This window comes from Acanthisitta chloris, unplaced genomic scaffold, assembly GCF_000695815.1.
Source record: "Acanthisitta chloris isolate BGI_N310 unplaced genomic scaffold, ASM69581v1 scaffold15527, whole genome shotgun sequence".
NCBI classification, from domain to species: Eukaryota; Metazoa; Chordata; class Aves; order Passeriformes; family Acanthisittidae; genus Acanthisitta; species Acanthisitta chloris.
Genome location: NW_008682165.1, coordinates 5,289 through 21,346, shown reverse-complemented (window position 1 = coordinate 21,346; position 16,058 = coordinate 5,289). Strand labels below are relative to the sequence as shown.

Sequence of the window (16,058 nt, the reverse complement as noted above, 5' to 3'; positions counted from 1 at the left end):
CTCCCTGCCACAGCTCGAGGGCTGGATCCGCTCCTGCCTCGGCCCCAGCCCCCTGGGAACTAGCAGCTGCCTCTGCGCCGGGAGGAAATTGGCATGGGCACAGCAAGGTGGGCATGGGAATGGGAGGAAGGTGGAGTGGGCTCTCCCTGCCACAGCTCGAGGGCTGGATCCGCTCCTGCCTCGGCCCCAGCCCCCTGGGAACTAGCAGCTGCCTCTGCGCCGGGAGGAAATTGGCATGGGCACAGCAAGGTGGGCATGGGAATGGGAGGAAGGTGGAGTGGGCTCAGCAAGGTGGGCATGGGAATGGGAGGAAGGTGGGGTGGGCTCAGCAAGGTGGGCATGGGAATGGGAGGAAGGTGGAGTGGGCTCAGCAAGGTGGGCATGGGAATGGGAGGAAGGTGGAGTGGGCTCAGCAAGGTGGGCATGGGAATGGGAGGAAGGTGGAGTGGGCTCAGCAAGGTGGGCATGGGAATGGGAGGAAGGTGGAGTGGGCTCAGCAAGGTGGGCATGGGAATGGGAGGAAGGTGGAGTGGGCTCAGCAAGGTGGGCATGGGAATGGGAGGAAGGTGGAGTGGGCTCAGCAAGGTGGGCATGGGAATGGGAGGAAGCAGGTGTGGGCTTAGTAAGGTGGAAACGGGAGGAAGCTGGCATGGACTCAGCAAGGTGGGAATGGGAGGAAGCTGGTGTGGGTTCAGCAAGGTGGGGATGAGAATGGGAGGAAGCTGGTGTGGGCCCAGTAAGGTGGGAATGGGAATGGGAGGAAGCTGGTGTGGGCTCAGCAAGGTGGGGATGGGTGGGATATACAGGACTTGGGGCAGAAAGAGAATGGAATCTAGAGGGAAATAGAGAAATATGGAGGAGTAGGGGAAAATAGGAATGGAGAAATAAAAAAATGAAATATAGGGAGAAGTAGATAAGAAAGAAAAAATATATTTATATAAAAATGCCTATAAATATAGAAACATAAACGTAGAAATGTCTGTCTGACTCTTGGAGTCCCTTGTGGCCTTTGTGTGCTCTTTCCAATGCTTTGGGGACATTTGGCTTGCAGTGGAAGGAACAACCAGGAGAGCAAAGATTGCCTGCAGTGCCCGTGTGGTGCCCGAGGTGTTTCCCATGGTGCTGATGAGCCAAGTGTACAAGCAGACGTTGGCTAAGAGCTCAGACACCCTGGTGGGGGCTCACGTGAGGCTTCATCGCTGCAACGAGTCCTACATTTACCTCCTGTCCCCTCTCCGGTGAGTTGTACTTTCCTGGGACACAGCTGGAGCTCCCTCAGGGAATTTGTGCAAGCTCCAAGGTCCTGTGGGGTGGAGAGGTCCTGTGAGGTGGAGAGGTCTTGTGAGGTGGAGAGGTCCTGAGGGAACATCTTTCAGGTAAAGTAGCCACTCATTCCAGTGAGAGCTCCCCCCAGGGCTTCTCACCACTTCCTGCACCTCACAAGACCTTGGAGCTTGAGATCCTGAGGGTAGAGAGGAGAGAAACATAATGAGGTTCAACAAGGGCAAGTACAGGTCCTGCTCCTGGGGAGGAATAACCCTGAGTACCAGGACAGGCTGTGGGAGCTGGGCCTGGATGATCTGGAGAAGAGGAGACTGAGGGGATCCCATCAGTCCAGACATGTATCTTCAAGGGCTGTCAGGATGGTGCCAGAACCTTTCCAGTAGTGCACGCTGGCAGCACAAGGAGCTGTGGCCAGAAACTATAGCACAAGAAGTTCCATCTCGAAATGAGGAAGAACTTCCCATGGAGGTGGCAGAGCACTGGGACAGCTGCCCCGGGAGGGAGTGGAGTCTCCTTCTCTGGAGACGTTCCAGACCCACCTAGACACATTACTGTGTCACCTGCTCTAGATGACCCTGCCTGGTCGGGGGTGGGGGTTGGACTGGGTGATCTCCAGAGGTTCCTTCCAACCCTAACAGTTCTGTGATTCCTTGACAGATCTGTGACCATCGAGAAGTGCAGGAACAGCACATTTGTCCTCGGCCCTGTGGAGGTCTCGGTCCACGTCCACAGCTGTGACAACGTCAAGGTCATCGTGGTTTGCCATCGCTTGTCCCTCTCTGCCACCTCTGGCTGCACATTCTACACCCTCACACCCACCCAACCCCTCATCCTCTCAGGCAACCAGGCAGTCAGCTTTGCCCCTTTCAATACCCACTACCCCATGCTGGAAGACCACATGGCTCAGGTGGGCTTGGCCACTCTGCCAAACTACTGGGACAGCCCCATGCTGATATGCAAGGAGAGTGGGGACACCAGTGTCTTCTGCCTCCTGCCCCCCTCAGACTTCTACATGTTTGTCATTCCCTTTGAGATGGAAGGAGACACCACAGAGACCCCAGGAGGGCTTCCCCAGGCCTACCAGAAGGCTCTGAGCCAGCGGGAGCAGAAGGTGCAGATGTGGCAGCGCACAGTGAAGGAGGCAGGGCTGACCAAGTGAGTGTGCTCAGAGGGTTCTTCTGATGTGGCTCCATGGGTTGGGTTGGGTGAGTCAAGACTTGCAGGCCAGTCCCAGAGCCTTAGGCATTAGCAATCCTGGTGGTTAAAGTGGGAAGAGAAGTGCTCAGAGTTGTAGCTCCGAGTCATGGAATCCCAGACTGGTTTGGGTTGGAAGGACCTTAAAGATCATCAGCAAGAGGTTGGAGAGAGGTGGGGAATGGTCTCTCCTGCCATGGCTGCAGGGGAGGGGCTAGAGGGAATGGCCTTGAGCTGAGCCAGGGCAGAGTCAGATTGGATGTTAGGAGAAATGTTTTCCCTGTTGTGGTGTTGAGGCACTGGAATATTGCCCAGGGAGGTGGTGGAGTCACCATCCCTGGACGTGTTTAAGAGGTGTCTGGAGGTGTCAGTGGAGGATCTGGTTTAGGGGTCACAGCAGTGACAGGTTAATGGTTGGACTTGATGATCTTTGAGGTCCCCTTCAACCTTGATAGTTCTATAAGTTTAGAAGTTTGTTGGAAAGAAAGTGCAGCTGCCAGTGGGAAATGTCTCCTGTCTCCTGCAGGCAGGGAAACGACTGGGGAGACAAGTAGGAAGCTTAGAGCAAACAGGATCTGAGGCTTATAGAGAGGAAACTGCTGCTGTGCTTGAGCAGGGAGGGGAGAGGGAGTGGGAGGAAGCAGAAGACATCTTTCAAGGAGTTGAAGTTGAATGAGGAAAGTGGGACAAAACTGAATGCAAATCCTGCCAGGCTGAAAGCAAAAGCCCCTTAAGACAGGAGCAAGGAGATAGCTGAGGAGCAACGAGCAAAGGCAGAAAATCCTGTTTATTCATCTCCCCAGTGTAGCAGGCACACAGTCTGGCAGGGGCATAGGCATGTCAAGGTATAGAAAAAGCACTTGGAGAAGATAAATCCAGAAGGGAAGAAAGAAGTGGCTGCTTTTGTGTTCTCTGGGGAGGAATTTGGGTTAGTTGCTGTCCCAGAACTCTTGGTTTTCAGAGAATGGCTCCAGGGAGCCTTTAACTTAAAAACAGAGTGTGGGTACATGGAGCTGTGGCATGAAAAAGGGATAGAACTGTGGAATCATGGAATGGTTTAGGTTGGAAGGACCTTAAAGGTCATTTCATTCCACAACCTGTCAAGGAAAGGGCCACCTCCCACCAGCCCAGGGAGCTCAACGCCCCATTCAACCTGGCCTGGAACGCCTCCAGGGATGGAGGAGCCACAGCTGCTCTGGGCAACCTGTGCCAGTGCCTCAGCACCTCACAGGGAGGAATTCCTTTCCAATATCCCATCTGTCCCTGCCCTCTGGGGACAGGGGGAAGCCATTTCCCCTTGTCCTATCCCTCTAGGCCCTTGGAAATAGTCTCCATCTTTCTTGCTCCCTTCAGGCACTGGAAGGCCACAATTTGGTGACCCCAAGGCTTCTCTGCTCCAGGCTGAACAATGCTAACTCTCTCAGCCTTTCCCTCCAGCAGAGCTGCTCCATATCCCTCTGATCCCCATGGTGCCTCCTCTGGAGCTGGTTTCCTGCTTTTCCCAGTACAGGCTGGGGTCACCACATCCTTAGGAACGGGTTCAAAGCAAACCCACATAAGAGGGTTCAGAGAGGAGTTGTGTAAACTCATAGGAAAATGTCCATCAGGAGCTACTCAACACCCATGGCAGCTTTGGCAGGAGAAATTCCAGAGGTGAGCTGATCCCAGAGGGCATCCAAGCAGTGCCAGAGATGGAGAGCCTGAGCACAGTGGAACATCCTGTTTCTGCTCCCAAACTACCCCAAGAGTCAACTAGCAGCAGTGGGAATGATTTGAGCAGAGTTTAGAGGGGCATTTTTTTTCCCTGATACCTCCATCCTCTTTCAGGTGCTGTCAGAGCAGAACGTTGAGCCTTTAGTGTTTGAGCATTGAGTATTAATGTTTGGTTTCTCCCTTTTCAGGCTGTTTTTAGTCTGTGCTCTGAGAGGAAAGCAAAGACAGCTCTGCAGAGCAGGGTGGTGGTGCCAGTGGAATGGGGAACTTTGTAAGGACTTCTCTGACTCCCCCAAGTTCTGTCTTTGGGGTTCATTATCATCAGATTCACCTGGTCAGACCTTCTCTTCCTGCTCCAGAGGGTCCAGGAGCCAAGCCTGGCTCTTCCTCATGTATCTGGAAGCTTTTTTTGGGTGCTGAAGGTGAGCTAGAAGGACAGTACTCTAAGTGTGATTTTTACATGCTTCTCTCCTGATCTTTTGGTTTCAGGGATCAGAGGAAACAGTTCCAGATACTGGTGGAAAACAAATTCTATGAGTGGCTGGTACAGACAGGGAACAGGCAGCAGCTGGACAGCCTGGTCCCTCCTGCCATGGGCTCCAAGCAGGCAGCAGGGTAGCACCGTGTTCCTCAGCAACTGAAGAGAAGGAAGGGTGAGTAAAGGTCTGTTCCTCTTGAATCTCCTCTACCCACCAGAACTGGCCCATGTTTGTGTGCACAGCCAAGGCAGAGGTGAAGAAACAGGAGAGAGAAACACACACATTGGGGTTTAGTTCTTGTTTTGCAGCCCAACCCCCTTTTTAGCTGTAATCTGTGTCCTCGGTTGGATTTGGTGGAGGCACCTGGAAAGGCAGATGGGCACATTGCACAGAAGCTGATGTCCATCTGATGGGAAGAGCTACTCTTCCAAAGAACCACTGGGGTTTGATGGCATTTTTGCTATGGAGAATTGAGTGAGACTTTGGCTCATTCTTACACTGAGGCTTTGGTTCATTCTTACATTGAGCCTTTGGATACTTCTTACAGTTGACTTTGGATAATTCTTCCTTTGCAGTGTCTCTTCCCAAGCAGAAGTGGTTTAGGGGCCACAGACCTGCCCTTACTGTGCTTTTCTGCCATGGCATGTTTCAAACCATTACAAAGTTGGTTTATTTACCCTTGAAATTGCCTTTTCTTTGCTAGTGTTTGGGAGTAAAATTTGCTCCTCTTCTTTTTGTTGCAGAGCTCTGGGAACAGGCAGTGATCCACTCAACCCAGTTCTCACTAAGACTTTGTGCCTGCACCCTCTGGATCTGACCTCCACCCTCAGCATGGCTTGGACTGGCTGCTTCAGGATTTCTGAGCCCTGCTGCCTTCTGTGCTGGTTTGAGCCTTCTGTGCTACTTCAGCTCAAACCAGCACACCTTCCCAGGGATGTGCTGTGCCGTTACCTGGTGGTAGTTGAGGTGCATGGCACTGGAGGAGGATGAAATGTGCCTTGGTGCAGATCTTGGTCTGGTTTGTGTCCATGGTGAGCAGTATCCAGCACCCCAGGAATCCTGGGAAAAAGCTGGATGCAGGGGCCTGGGATTTCACCTGCATGCTCATGGTACAAACCAGCTGCACTCTTTTTATACATGTGAAGAAGGAATGGTTGCTATTTGAATGTATGAGATCCAAGAGGTTTTTTTACATGAAGTTGGCACTCAAGTGCTGGGGTTGGATGGGATGAACTTTTGGATGTTGTTGCATTGTTTTGACATGTGTCAATAAACCAGAGCTCTTGGATAAACCTGACCCATGTCCTGGGGAAAGGGTGGTACCTGTGCAGTGGGTGGTTGGAGGGACACAACATTTTTGATCTCCATGAAATGTGACAAAGTCAAGAGAGAGAAAAAGGCCGAGTTATTTCCAGCCAGGGAGCTGAGGGGCAAAGGCTGCCCTGGCACAGGGTTTCTATGCAAACACTCTTCTCTCCCTTTCATATTCCTCATCAAATTATCAACTTGAACAAACACCATTCTCCTGGGCTGGTCTGGGGCCATGTGCTCACAGCTGAGCACCTAAATCAACTCAGAAATAGGCAAAGGCATTGCATGGATGAGTGGCGGCAGCAGCTCTGCTTGGGAAGAGCCAGCCAGGCTGAGCCAGAGGAAGGCACAGTGCTCTGCTGTACAGAGCTTCAGCATCCTCAAGGGCTCTCATTGCTCCTGGACAGGCACATCAGGTGAGTTTGTTCTATTTCTTGCCTTCATGTGAGGGGGAATATTCTATTGAACCATCTTGGAGAGGAGGGATGTGCCAGGTGACCACAGCAGAGCTCTGAGCTGTCCCACTGCACCTACTGGTAGGACCTGGGTTGTGGTTGGACTCTTGATCTCCAGCAAACAGCATTTGGATGGAGACTGGAGGAATCCAAGTGGCCTCACAGCTTTCTAGTGGTGAGAGCAGCAGCACTGGGTGGTTCAAGGCACCTAAAATGGGGAGAGGAGATGGTGCTGAGTATGTCTGTCCTGGGCTGTCCTGTGTGGCTGCATTGAGCAGAGCTTCTGCTACGAGACTGCTTGTCCTGACAGATTTCAAACAGAGTCTCTGTGTTTCGGGTGCTGCTGTGCCAAATTCGTGGCCCTTTGTCTCACTAAGCCTTTGGGCTGCTGCAGTGAATCGCTGCAGAGGTGGTTTTTCATAATGCAGTGCCTGGGGGGGATGTGTGTGTGAGCCAGCAAGCCTCAGCCTCCCTGGGGTAGCTGAGGGCAGAGCTCCTGCCCTCCAGCCTTGGTGGTGGTCATGGGGGGGGACACGCTTTGGGGTTCAGTTTGTGACTCTAGCAGAGGTTTGGGCCAGGGGAGGTGGTGGATTCACCGTCCCTGGAGGTTTTCAAGCTGAGACTGGATGTGGCACTTAGTGCCATGGTCTAGTAACCACAGTAGGGTTGGACTGGATGATCTTGGAGGTCTTTTCCAACCTGGTTGATTCTATGATTCTATGCTTTCCTGTTTGACGTGTGCAATCACTCACTGTGGAGATATGTGTGGCCACACATTCTTCTCTCCCTCTGTGAGATACCCTTTGGAGCAGTGCAGCTTGGAAAAGAGGCAGCACAGCTGTTCCAGTGATCTTTCCATGCAGAGCTGCTCTTTGCCTGCCCTGAGCACGTTTCTTACTCCTTAGCTGCATCCTTTGCTTCTCCCATAGTGTCCCCTCCTCACACCTGGGGTTGGGCCTGATCCATCCTGAGGATTCCTCCTGGTTCAGAAGCAGAGAGCAGCCAGGTTGCCCCCCATCCTCCCAGCCTTGGCAGGGGGGCTGCGTGTTTTGAGTGCCTTTGGCAGAGTTTTGGTGTTCTGACTCAGCACAGGGGAACAAAGGGAGGATGGCGAAGCCTTCCTTTATTCCATAATCCTGTTTGCTTTTCTGGAACTCGGCTATAGCCTCAGAATCACTGACTCAATTTTTGGATCCCATTCTCATGACAAAGCGGCTGTCTGGGCTCAGCCCAGCCCATTATAAAAGGGCCCTGTGCTCCTGCCTGTTTGTAACAGCTCCCGACGTTCCTCCGGCACAGGCAGCTTGGCTGGAACGGAAAATGTCCAGAGCTGGAACCAAGGTAGGTTTGTTTGCAGTGTGTTCGGGAGGTTCTGGCTAAAAGGACAGGATTGAACAGGGAGAAGTTGTGGAGAAGCTTTGTTCGCTTTGCCCTGCTGGCAGCTTCCCTCTCTGCCACCACGAGGAGATGCTTCACATCCCTCCTCACATGGAGGGAAAGCTGGAGCTGAGCCTCCCTAGGCTTTTCCCAGGTTGGTTCCTAGGTGTGACTCTGGCAGAGGATGGAATAGAGCACACAGGGGGTGTTTGCAAAGGACTTTGAGCCCTCAGGACCTGATGCCTTGTAAATTCCCTGTGCCCACAGGGAGTGGCTGTGCTTGGGGAGTGTAGGCTCATGGAAGGTTTCCTTGGGAGAAGCCGAGTCCTGGCAGCAGCTGCCACATTCCTTCTCCATGGTGGAGCAAAGGGTGTGCTGCAGCGGAGGCTCCTGAGCCGTGGCCGTAGCATCATGGGGAATGGTGTTCCCTGAGGGATGTGGGTCAGCCTCGGGATTCAGTGCAATCGGCAGGGATGAGGTTCAGCCGGAGCAGGAGGTAGAGCAGGAAGCTCAGATTCAACCAGTGACATTCAGATGGGGATCCAGCTCTGGAGCTGTGCTCCTCAGGCTTGGATCCAGCAGGCCATGCAGGGTTGGGACAGGGCAGGGAGAAGCAGCTGGGAGAGGGAAGGAAAGGAAAGGAAAGGAAAGGAGGGGTGAGAACCTCCGGCTAGCGGCCACTTTCCCCTCTGGAATGTCAGGCACCTGCGAAGAGCTTGTGGGCAGATATGAGTTTTGCTTTTGCGTTTGGTTCCTTTGCCCCTGTGGGAGCTGTCAGAGCCAAGGGGAGCTGGGGAGCAGAGTGGGTTTGTAGGCTGTGGAGGATCTGGATCAGCCTTGGCTTCTCTGTGCTCCTCCTGCTCTGTTTGTGCCTGGATCTGTGGAGCAAAGCTGGGAAGCAAAGGCCTGAACTGAGTTGAGGGAGGGTGTGAAGGGCTGTGGTGGAGAATGGGTGGGCAGGATTCCCCCTCTCCTCCAGTCTTCCTATAAATGATCTGGGAATAAAGCAATGAGCAGCACTTTGGTTGGTCGCACTCCGGTGGGAACAGCCATAGTTTTATTGTGCTCTTGGATTTCTTGGTGGAATATATCCTCCTGGGAACACAGGGAGCTATGCCAAGTTGAAGTTTGGTTGTGTTAGATTGGGTGGGGAAGGAACATCATGGACTTTCAGACTGGTTGGGGTTGGAAGGGACATTAAAGCTTATCTTGTTCCATCCCCTGCCATGGGCAGGAACACCTCCCACTAGCCCAGGTTGCTCCAAGCCCCATCCAACCTGGCCTGGAACATTTCCCTCTGCCTGGAGACAGATCCGTGGTCTTACAGACATTGGGTAGAGTTCACCATCAATCATGCAGGACACTCACTGCATGGGAGTGGGGCAGGAGCAGAGCTTGAGGAATAAGGTTGGAGAGAGGGGAAGAACTCCTCAGCCATCCCAGTGGAGGGTGGTGGCTGAGCTGGGAAGAGTTGAATCCCTGTGGAGGGTTTTGCAGGCATGCTGTGGCTTCTTTTCGCCCCGTATTTTTCTCAGGGAGCCCAGCTTTGGGGTTGCCTCTGGCTCATGCTGGCAGTGCTTTGGGGTGATACCTTCTCAGGCTGGTGGGACCAACCAGCTCGAGGAAAGCTGCAGCTCCCTTAGTTTTTCATCCAAAATAAAGGATTACAGATCAAAAGTGAGTTGGCCTAGATTTGGGTTGAAACTGTGACAATGCAAGGTGTTTTTACCAGCAGAGATAGATCAATGACAGGAGCCAAAGCACCATGGATGAAGTGCATGGAAACATGGGGAAAAAAGGATTGCGGAGTGCTGCAAGTTGGGGTTTGGATAAAGCCACAAGAGACATGATGGTTCAGGAAAAGAAGAGCAGCTCTTGATGGATTATTTTCACCTGGGAGGATGGATATATGGAGCTGGAGAAAGGACTGGGATGGCTGAGGGCTTGGCAGGATTTCCGGAAAGGGATTTTTGAGGGAAAAATGGGGAATGAGGGAAAACCTCCCCAGGACTGCTTGGGTGGGTCATGCTTTTGGTGACAGGAACAGCATCTGCTCACCGACTCCTGAGCTCATTTCCGAACAGGCTGTGATCGAGTAGGGAGAAAGTGTCCCAAAGCAAAGAAATTTGGGGGCAGCACCTCTTGGGAGAGAAATGGAGTGAAGAATTGGGAATTTGGCAGCTGTTTTGTGAGCTTGCAGCAAGCAAAGCAGAACAAGCCAACTGCAAACACAATCCTTGGACATCCAAACAGCTGCTCCCCACCACGGGCATGGAAGGTTCCTTTAGTTCTGTTGGGCATGGGGAAGGTTTGGGTGATGTTCAGCTTTTGGCAGTGCATTGGGAGAAAGTTGGGAAAAAAATGTGGATTGTTAGGAGTGGGAACAAGAATAGGCTGGAAGCCATTCCGGGGAGGAAAGAGACTTCACCACCCCTTTAGCAGGTAAAGGTCTCACTACAAACCCTCAGGAAGCTAATAGACATGAAATCATGGAATCATTAAGGCTGGAAAAGCCCTCTAAGATCATCACGTCCAACCACTGACCCAGCACCACCGTGGTCGCCACTAACCCATGTCTGCAGAAATGCTGCTTCATACCTTGGCTATTCAGGGCTCCCTTGGCCTTAATTTCATGGTATCATAGAATGTTAAGGGGTTGGAATGGAGCTCAGAGATCATCCAGCCCCAACCCCCTGCCCTGGGCAGGGACACCTCCCACCAGAGCAGGTTGCTCAAGGCTCATCCAACACTGCCAGGTTTGGGACAGCCACAGCCTCCCAGGACAAGCTGTTCCAGTTTAGTAACTCCTGTTCTAGAGAAGGCTGGAGGGAACTGTTTTCAGAGTGTTTTGCTGGAAAAAGGACAGGGACTTGCCCAAGAGAGTGTTGGGTTGGATTGGGACAGAACAAGGAGCTAAGAAGGGCAGTGAGTTGGGGCCAGAGTGGCAAATCAACTGCTGGGGATGCAGTAGGTCCTGCTCAGTGGTTGGGCTTGATTTTTGTCATCTCAGGGGCTCTGTTTCCAGCTCTTTCGCACTGGAATGTGGCTACAGGGACATGCTGAAGCTAAGGAAACCTCCCTATTCGCCTTCCTCTGCTTGTTTCAGGTCACCTTCTATGAAGACAAGAACTTCCTGGGCCGTTACTACGAGTGTGACAGCGACTGCCCTGACTTCCACAACTACCTGAGCCGCTGCAACTCCATCCGCGTGGATGGAGGCACCTGGGTGGCCTACGAGAGGCCAAACTATGCCGGGAACATGTATGTGCTGACACACGGGGAGTATCCTGACTACCACCACTGGATGGGCCTCAACGACCGCCTGGGCTCCTGCAAGTACATCCAGATAGTGAGTGTCACCTCCTTCCTCGGGGCTGTTTTCATTCCCACACCTGCCATGAAAGGGTTTCACATGCTTGTAGATGGCTCTCACCTTCCTGGGGATCCATGGAGAGGGTGGATGTAGGCAGCTTGTTCCCACAGTTTTCCTCTGGGAATGGCAAGGTAAGGGGAGAAGGTAAATCTCTCCCACTCTGGGCTGCAGTGGGGAAAAGCAGCTCCCTTGGAGTGTGGGTGAGTTTCCTTAGGAAGAGCAGCATAACTTCATATGGGTGGTCTTTCAGGGACCTGGGTGGTCCTTTAGGGACCTGAGTGGCCAGGCAGGTCTCTCCAAGGTTTGTCTCTCACCTTTTCCCTGCTGTGCTGCTAACTGGTCCAAGTGTGATGGTGTTGTGCCCACCTGGAACCAGTGGGATGTAGACCAGTGGCCTGGAACAGTGGGATGTAGACCTTGCAGGGCAGTTTGTTACCTCTAGCAAGCGTGAAGTCCTTTCTGATAGAGGGAACCAAACCCCTTTGGGCATGGAGACTCTAGCCTCAGGAGCAGCCCTGGAGTGCCCAGGAGTGGGAAGGATGCCTGGAGCCCTCTTGGGCATGCTTGGAGCATCCTGGTGTCTCCTGGTGTTAGGAGAGCATGGTGGAGTGTGTTTCCCTGCTGCAGCACAGGATCTGTGCTCATCCCCTCCCGAATGATGATGGGGAGAAAGGAGCAGAGGGAACAATCCCCATGGGAAGGAGCACCCTTTAAAACTGGGAGTGTGGATGGAGTTGGGGTTGAGACCCTGAGTGCTGCTGCTGTGGTTTTGCCAGCACTGGGGCAAGGACTGGAGCACTTTCCCTATGAGGACAGGCTGAGAGAGTTGGGGCTGCTCAGCCTGGAGAAGAGAAGGTTGTTTGGAGACCTCAGAGCAATCTGGGCTGGAGTGACAGGACAAGGGGGAATGGCTTCAGACTCGTTTAGATTGGATATTGGGAAGGAATTCCTGGCTGGGAGGATGGTGAGGCACTGGCACAGGTTGCCCAGAGCAGCTGTGGCTGCTCCATCCCTGGGGGGCTTCCAGGCCGGGTTGGATGGGACTTGGAGGAACCTGGGATAGGGAAAGGTGTCTCTTCCCATGTCAGGGGGTGGACTTGATCTCTAAGTCCCTTCCCAAGCCCTTCCATGAGCCATGACAATGATTCCATGCTCTTCTCTCCCTGTCCCTAGCCGAGCGGAGGCCGAGGCCACATCCAGGTGTTTGAGAAGGGCGATTTTGGTGGGCAGATGTTCGAGGCCACTGAAGACTGCCCCTCTGTCATGGAGGAGTGGCACATGCGTGAGATCCATGCCTGCAGGGTGCTGGAGGGTGTCTGGGTGTTCTATGAGCACCCCAACTACCGGGGCAGGCAGTACGTGCTGCCCAAGGGCGAGGTTTTTGGGAGCAGCCAGCCCTGCCGTCCAGTCCTTCCGCAGCATTTCCGAGTGAGCCACGGCCCTGCCTGGCCTGCCACAACCCCTCAATAAAGCAACTGAGTCGCTCAGCTCCTCCTTGTCCTGTTGTTCTTGGGGTCTGGGGGGGGAATTATCCAGCTTTGGGGCAGCCTGGGGGGGCGTGGAGCCTTCCCTAAGCAAACACTCCCTGTCAGCCCCAACTGTGTTTGTCTCTCTGTTATCCCCTTCCTCCATCCAGAGTTTTAAGGGATAAGAAGGGTTTGGAATGGAGCTCAGAGATAATCCAGTCCCAACCCCCTGCCCTGGGCAGGGACACCTCCCACCAGAGCAGGTTGCTCAAGGCTCATCCAACCTGGCTGTGAACAGTGCCAGGGTTGGGGCAGCCACAGCCTCCCTGGACATCCCACTCCCCTCAGTCCCCCTCCCCTCCAACCCACTGCTCCTCCAGGAAAGCTGTCTCAAAGCTGGAGCATGTGCTACAGCATTTCAGCTGGTACAGTGGAGCAGTGGGATCACACAGCTTCAGTCTGCAGTTACCAGTGCTGGGTGTGGGTAGTTTGGTCTGTCATGGCAGTGACAGGACGCAGGGAATGGCCTGGAGTTGTGTCAGGAGAGCGTTAGCTTGGGGATTAGACAAAGTTCCTTCCCCCAGAGGTGTTTGGGCACTGGAAGAGGTTTAGGTTGGATGTCAGGACAAGGTTCTTCCCCCAGAGGTGTTTGGGCACTGAACAGCTCCCCAGGGCAGTGGTCACAGCCCCAAGGCTGACAGAGCTCCAGGAGTGTTTGGGCAATGCTCTCAGGCACAGGGTGTGACTCTTGGGGATATCCTATGCATGATCAAGAGTTGGACTTGATGGTCCTTGTATGTCCCTTCCAGATCAGGAGATTCTGTGGTGTCCCTGTGGAGTCCCTGCTAGCTCTGTTGCTGCTCCGTGGTGGCTTGGGAGAAGGGATGAGCTTTGCATCCATGCCATGTGCTCCCTGGAGAGCCTGAGCGGTGGCACATGTCCTGTTGCTGCATGAGTATGTCCCTCTCATGATGCACAGGATGGTAGGACTGGGGAAAAGTGGAACTGGGAGGCAGAGATCCCAGCTGGAGCAGGAGGGTACAGCCACAGGGGATGCTGAGGACCCTGCAGCCCAGTGTGGCAGGGACAGGATGGCCCTTGGATGTGTAAGACAAAGGTCCTGCTGCTTCCAGTGGGGCTGAGCACTCAGGCAGCTGGAGCAGGGCAGGATGTGGCTGGAGGTGGGGAGTGCCTCTGGGAGCTGTCCTGGGATGGAAAGTGGCTGCTGCAGGAGCTTGGAGGGCCGGGAGAGCTCCCAGTTTGCCCCCAGGAACATCCCATTTTGCCCAGTGCTGCAGATGTCAGGTTGGACCTGCCACAGCCTCCCAGGCAGGAATAACGGATGTCTGGGCACTGTTCCCGGGATCCGTGGGGAGACACAGCTCTTAGCAGAGCCGAGGGGCCCCGGGGTAATGACTGGCTGTGGAGGCACAGCCCTTACAGCCATGCTCCCTGGGCTTTGCCTAGTTGATGTATGAGGTTATTAGGGAGCAGGAGGCAGGTTAAGTGGTACTGTCACCTCCCGGGAATGCTGCAGTGGAGGGGAGTGGGAAGGAGATTCCAAGAGGGGCAGCTCTGCCCCCTCCGGATTGCCCCCAGCACAAAGGTGGGCTGAAGAGAGGCGTCTTCCTCCTCTTCTTCCTCCTCCTCAGCCCCCTGCCCTGTCCCAACCCTTGCCTGCCAAGGGTGATGCATCCTCACCACCTTCCACCTCTCTCCATCTCCTCCTGCTCATGGAGCAGCAGGATGCAGACAATTCCAATTGGGGAATGGCTGCATTTTGCTCCCAAATACTTCCTCAGGACCAGCTCCAGCTCCAGCTGCCCTTTTCCCCCTGGTTCCTGGCACAGCAGCTGGAGCACAGCCTGGATCCTGCTGTTTCTACAGGGAGTCTCTTGCTGCTGCTCTGCTTTCGGAAGGAAAAATCTCCTGCAGGAAGGTGTGCTCTGCCCAGTGCATTCCCAACCATGTGCCACCTGGTTTTGAGGAATGCCTGGTGAGCAGTGTGCTTCCCCAGCCTGTGCTGGGCTTTCGGGGTGCTGGAGCAGCAGTAGGAGGGTTTGGGGTGCTCCAGCCCCACGGCTGCTGGTGCCCATCCACCCTGGAGCATTGCAGAAGCCACACTTGGCTCTGCTTTGCCCTCATGGTAGCATTTCCCTGTGTCCTTCACTCATCTACCCACCTCAAAATCACAATCAGCCCAACTCTACTCCCTCCTCCTCCTCTAGGCTCTTGCCCTTGGGTGACCATTGTGTTGTGCCCTCAACGTTGGCAACCATCACGACTGCCAATAAAATATGCTGCCTGGGTGGGTGTTTTTCTGACTGTTTTTCATTTGCTTACTCTCCTGGATGACTTTTTGCAGCAGGGGCTCCCTCGCCACGGCAGCACACGGCGCAGGGAGCCCGTGGAGATGAGCAATCCGAGCCCAGCCTTGCTGATGCTGTTTTTCCTTGACAGCTAATTTCCATTCCTTAGTATCAGGGGGTCTGCTCTGGTAATTGGCATGCAGATTGAGTCTGATGGGCCTGTTAGACACGAGCAAAGACTCTGCTACTCGCAATAAGCCAACCCCAGGCTGATGGATGGGGTGTAAGGAGGTCATGGCGAGAGAGAATATAGAGATGCCCGAGCACACACACGCTGTGAAATTCCCCATTCCAGGCCCTCCCCCCATCCCTACTTTCTTTATCCAGCAAACTCTAATCTATCATATTTCATTGAGACAAATCCTGCTCCATTTCTCTCTCTCTTTCCTTTTTTTTTTCCCTTGAAGGGAAATGTGATGGAAGCTACTCCTGGATTTAATAAGGAGCTGGTATGGCGGAGCAAGAATGAAAGTGGTTCCATGCTTCATTAGCAGGTGGGGATCACACCCAGCTGGCCCACATGTTAATTACACTCTGGGAATTAATTGGGATAAAGAATTCCTCTCCTCCAGCATCTCTAATCCACTGGGAGCAGAGACAGCCAGGCATGAGTTTGTTCCCCCTGCCCAGTGCCAGCCGAGACCGAGGGACACAGCTGCCTTGGAAATCTGGAAGTCACCTTCATTTCCAGCTCCCTGGTGCCCACAGATCTGCTGCTGTTTCCCCTTCTCCGAGCTTTTTCTCTAGCTGCTGGGGAGAATCAGGTGCAAGTGGGCTGGGAGAGTGGTGGGAGGTGGCACTGGGTTGAAGGAGGAACAAATGTCCCTCTCCAAACTGCTCAACCCCTGGTGGGGTGAGAACTTCCCTTTCTTCTTCTCCATGCCCCATCCCTGCTGATCCATCCCCTCCCTCCAGCTCTGGAGGCAGCAGGAGAGCCTCAAGCTGCCCTTGCAGCACCTTTGCTGCTGAAACTCCCCAGTTCTCCAAGGGAAATACTCTCCAGTTTCTTCCCTCCCCTTTTCCACCTTGGATGATGA

At 53.7% G+C, this 16,058-nt stretch overlaps 2 protein-coding genes across 2 annotated transcripts in view; both read left to right on the top strand.

The window, feature by feature from the left end:
* TBCCD1 (TBCC domain containing 1) overlaps window positions 1-4,810 on the top strand; it is a gene marked incomplete at its 5' end in the record, with an annotated part of 5,897 nt that extends 1,087 nt beyond the window's left edge. Inside the window, 4 exons of the mRNA XM_009078422.1 lie at window positions 1-107; window positions 1,052-1,238; window positions 1,942-2,439; window positions 4,681-4,810. The exon at window positions 1-107 is cut by the window's left edge and continues 224 nt beyond it. Coding sequence (XP_009076670.1) covers window positions 1-107; window positions 1,052-1,238; window positions 1,942-2,439; window positions 4,681-4,810 — 922 coding nt within the window. The remainder of the gene's footprint in view (window positions 108-1,051; window positions 1,239-1,941; window positions 2,440-4,680) is intronic.
* A 2,946-nt stretch (window positions 4,811-7,756) lies between these two features.
* Window positions 7,757-12,618, top strand: LOC103805759 (beta-crystallin S-like). Its single transcript, XM_009078421.1, is given in 4 exon segments — window positions 7,757-7,777; window positions 10,920-11,162; window positions 12,360-12,565; window positions 12,567-12,618. Coding segments are annotated over 4 exon segments (522 nt in total).
* The last annotated feature ends 3,440 nt before the right edge of the window (window positions 12,619-16,058 follow it).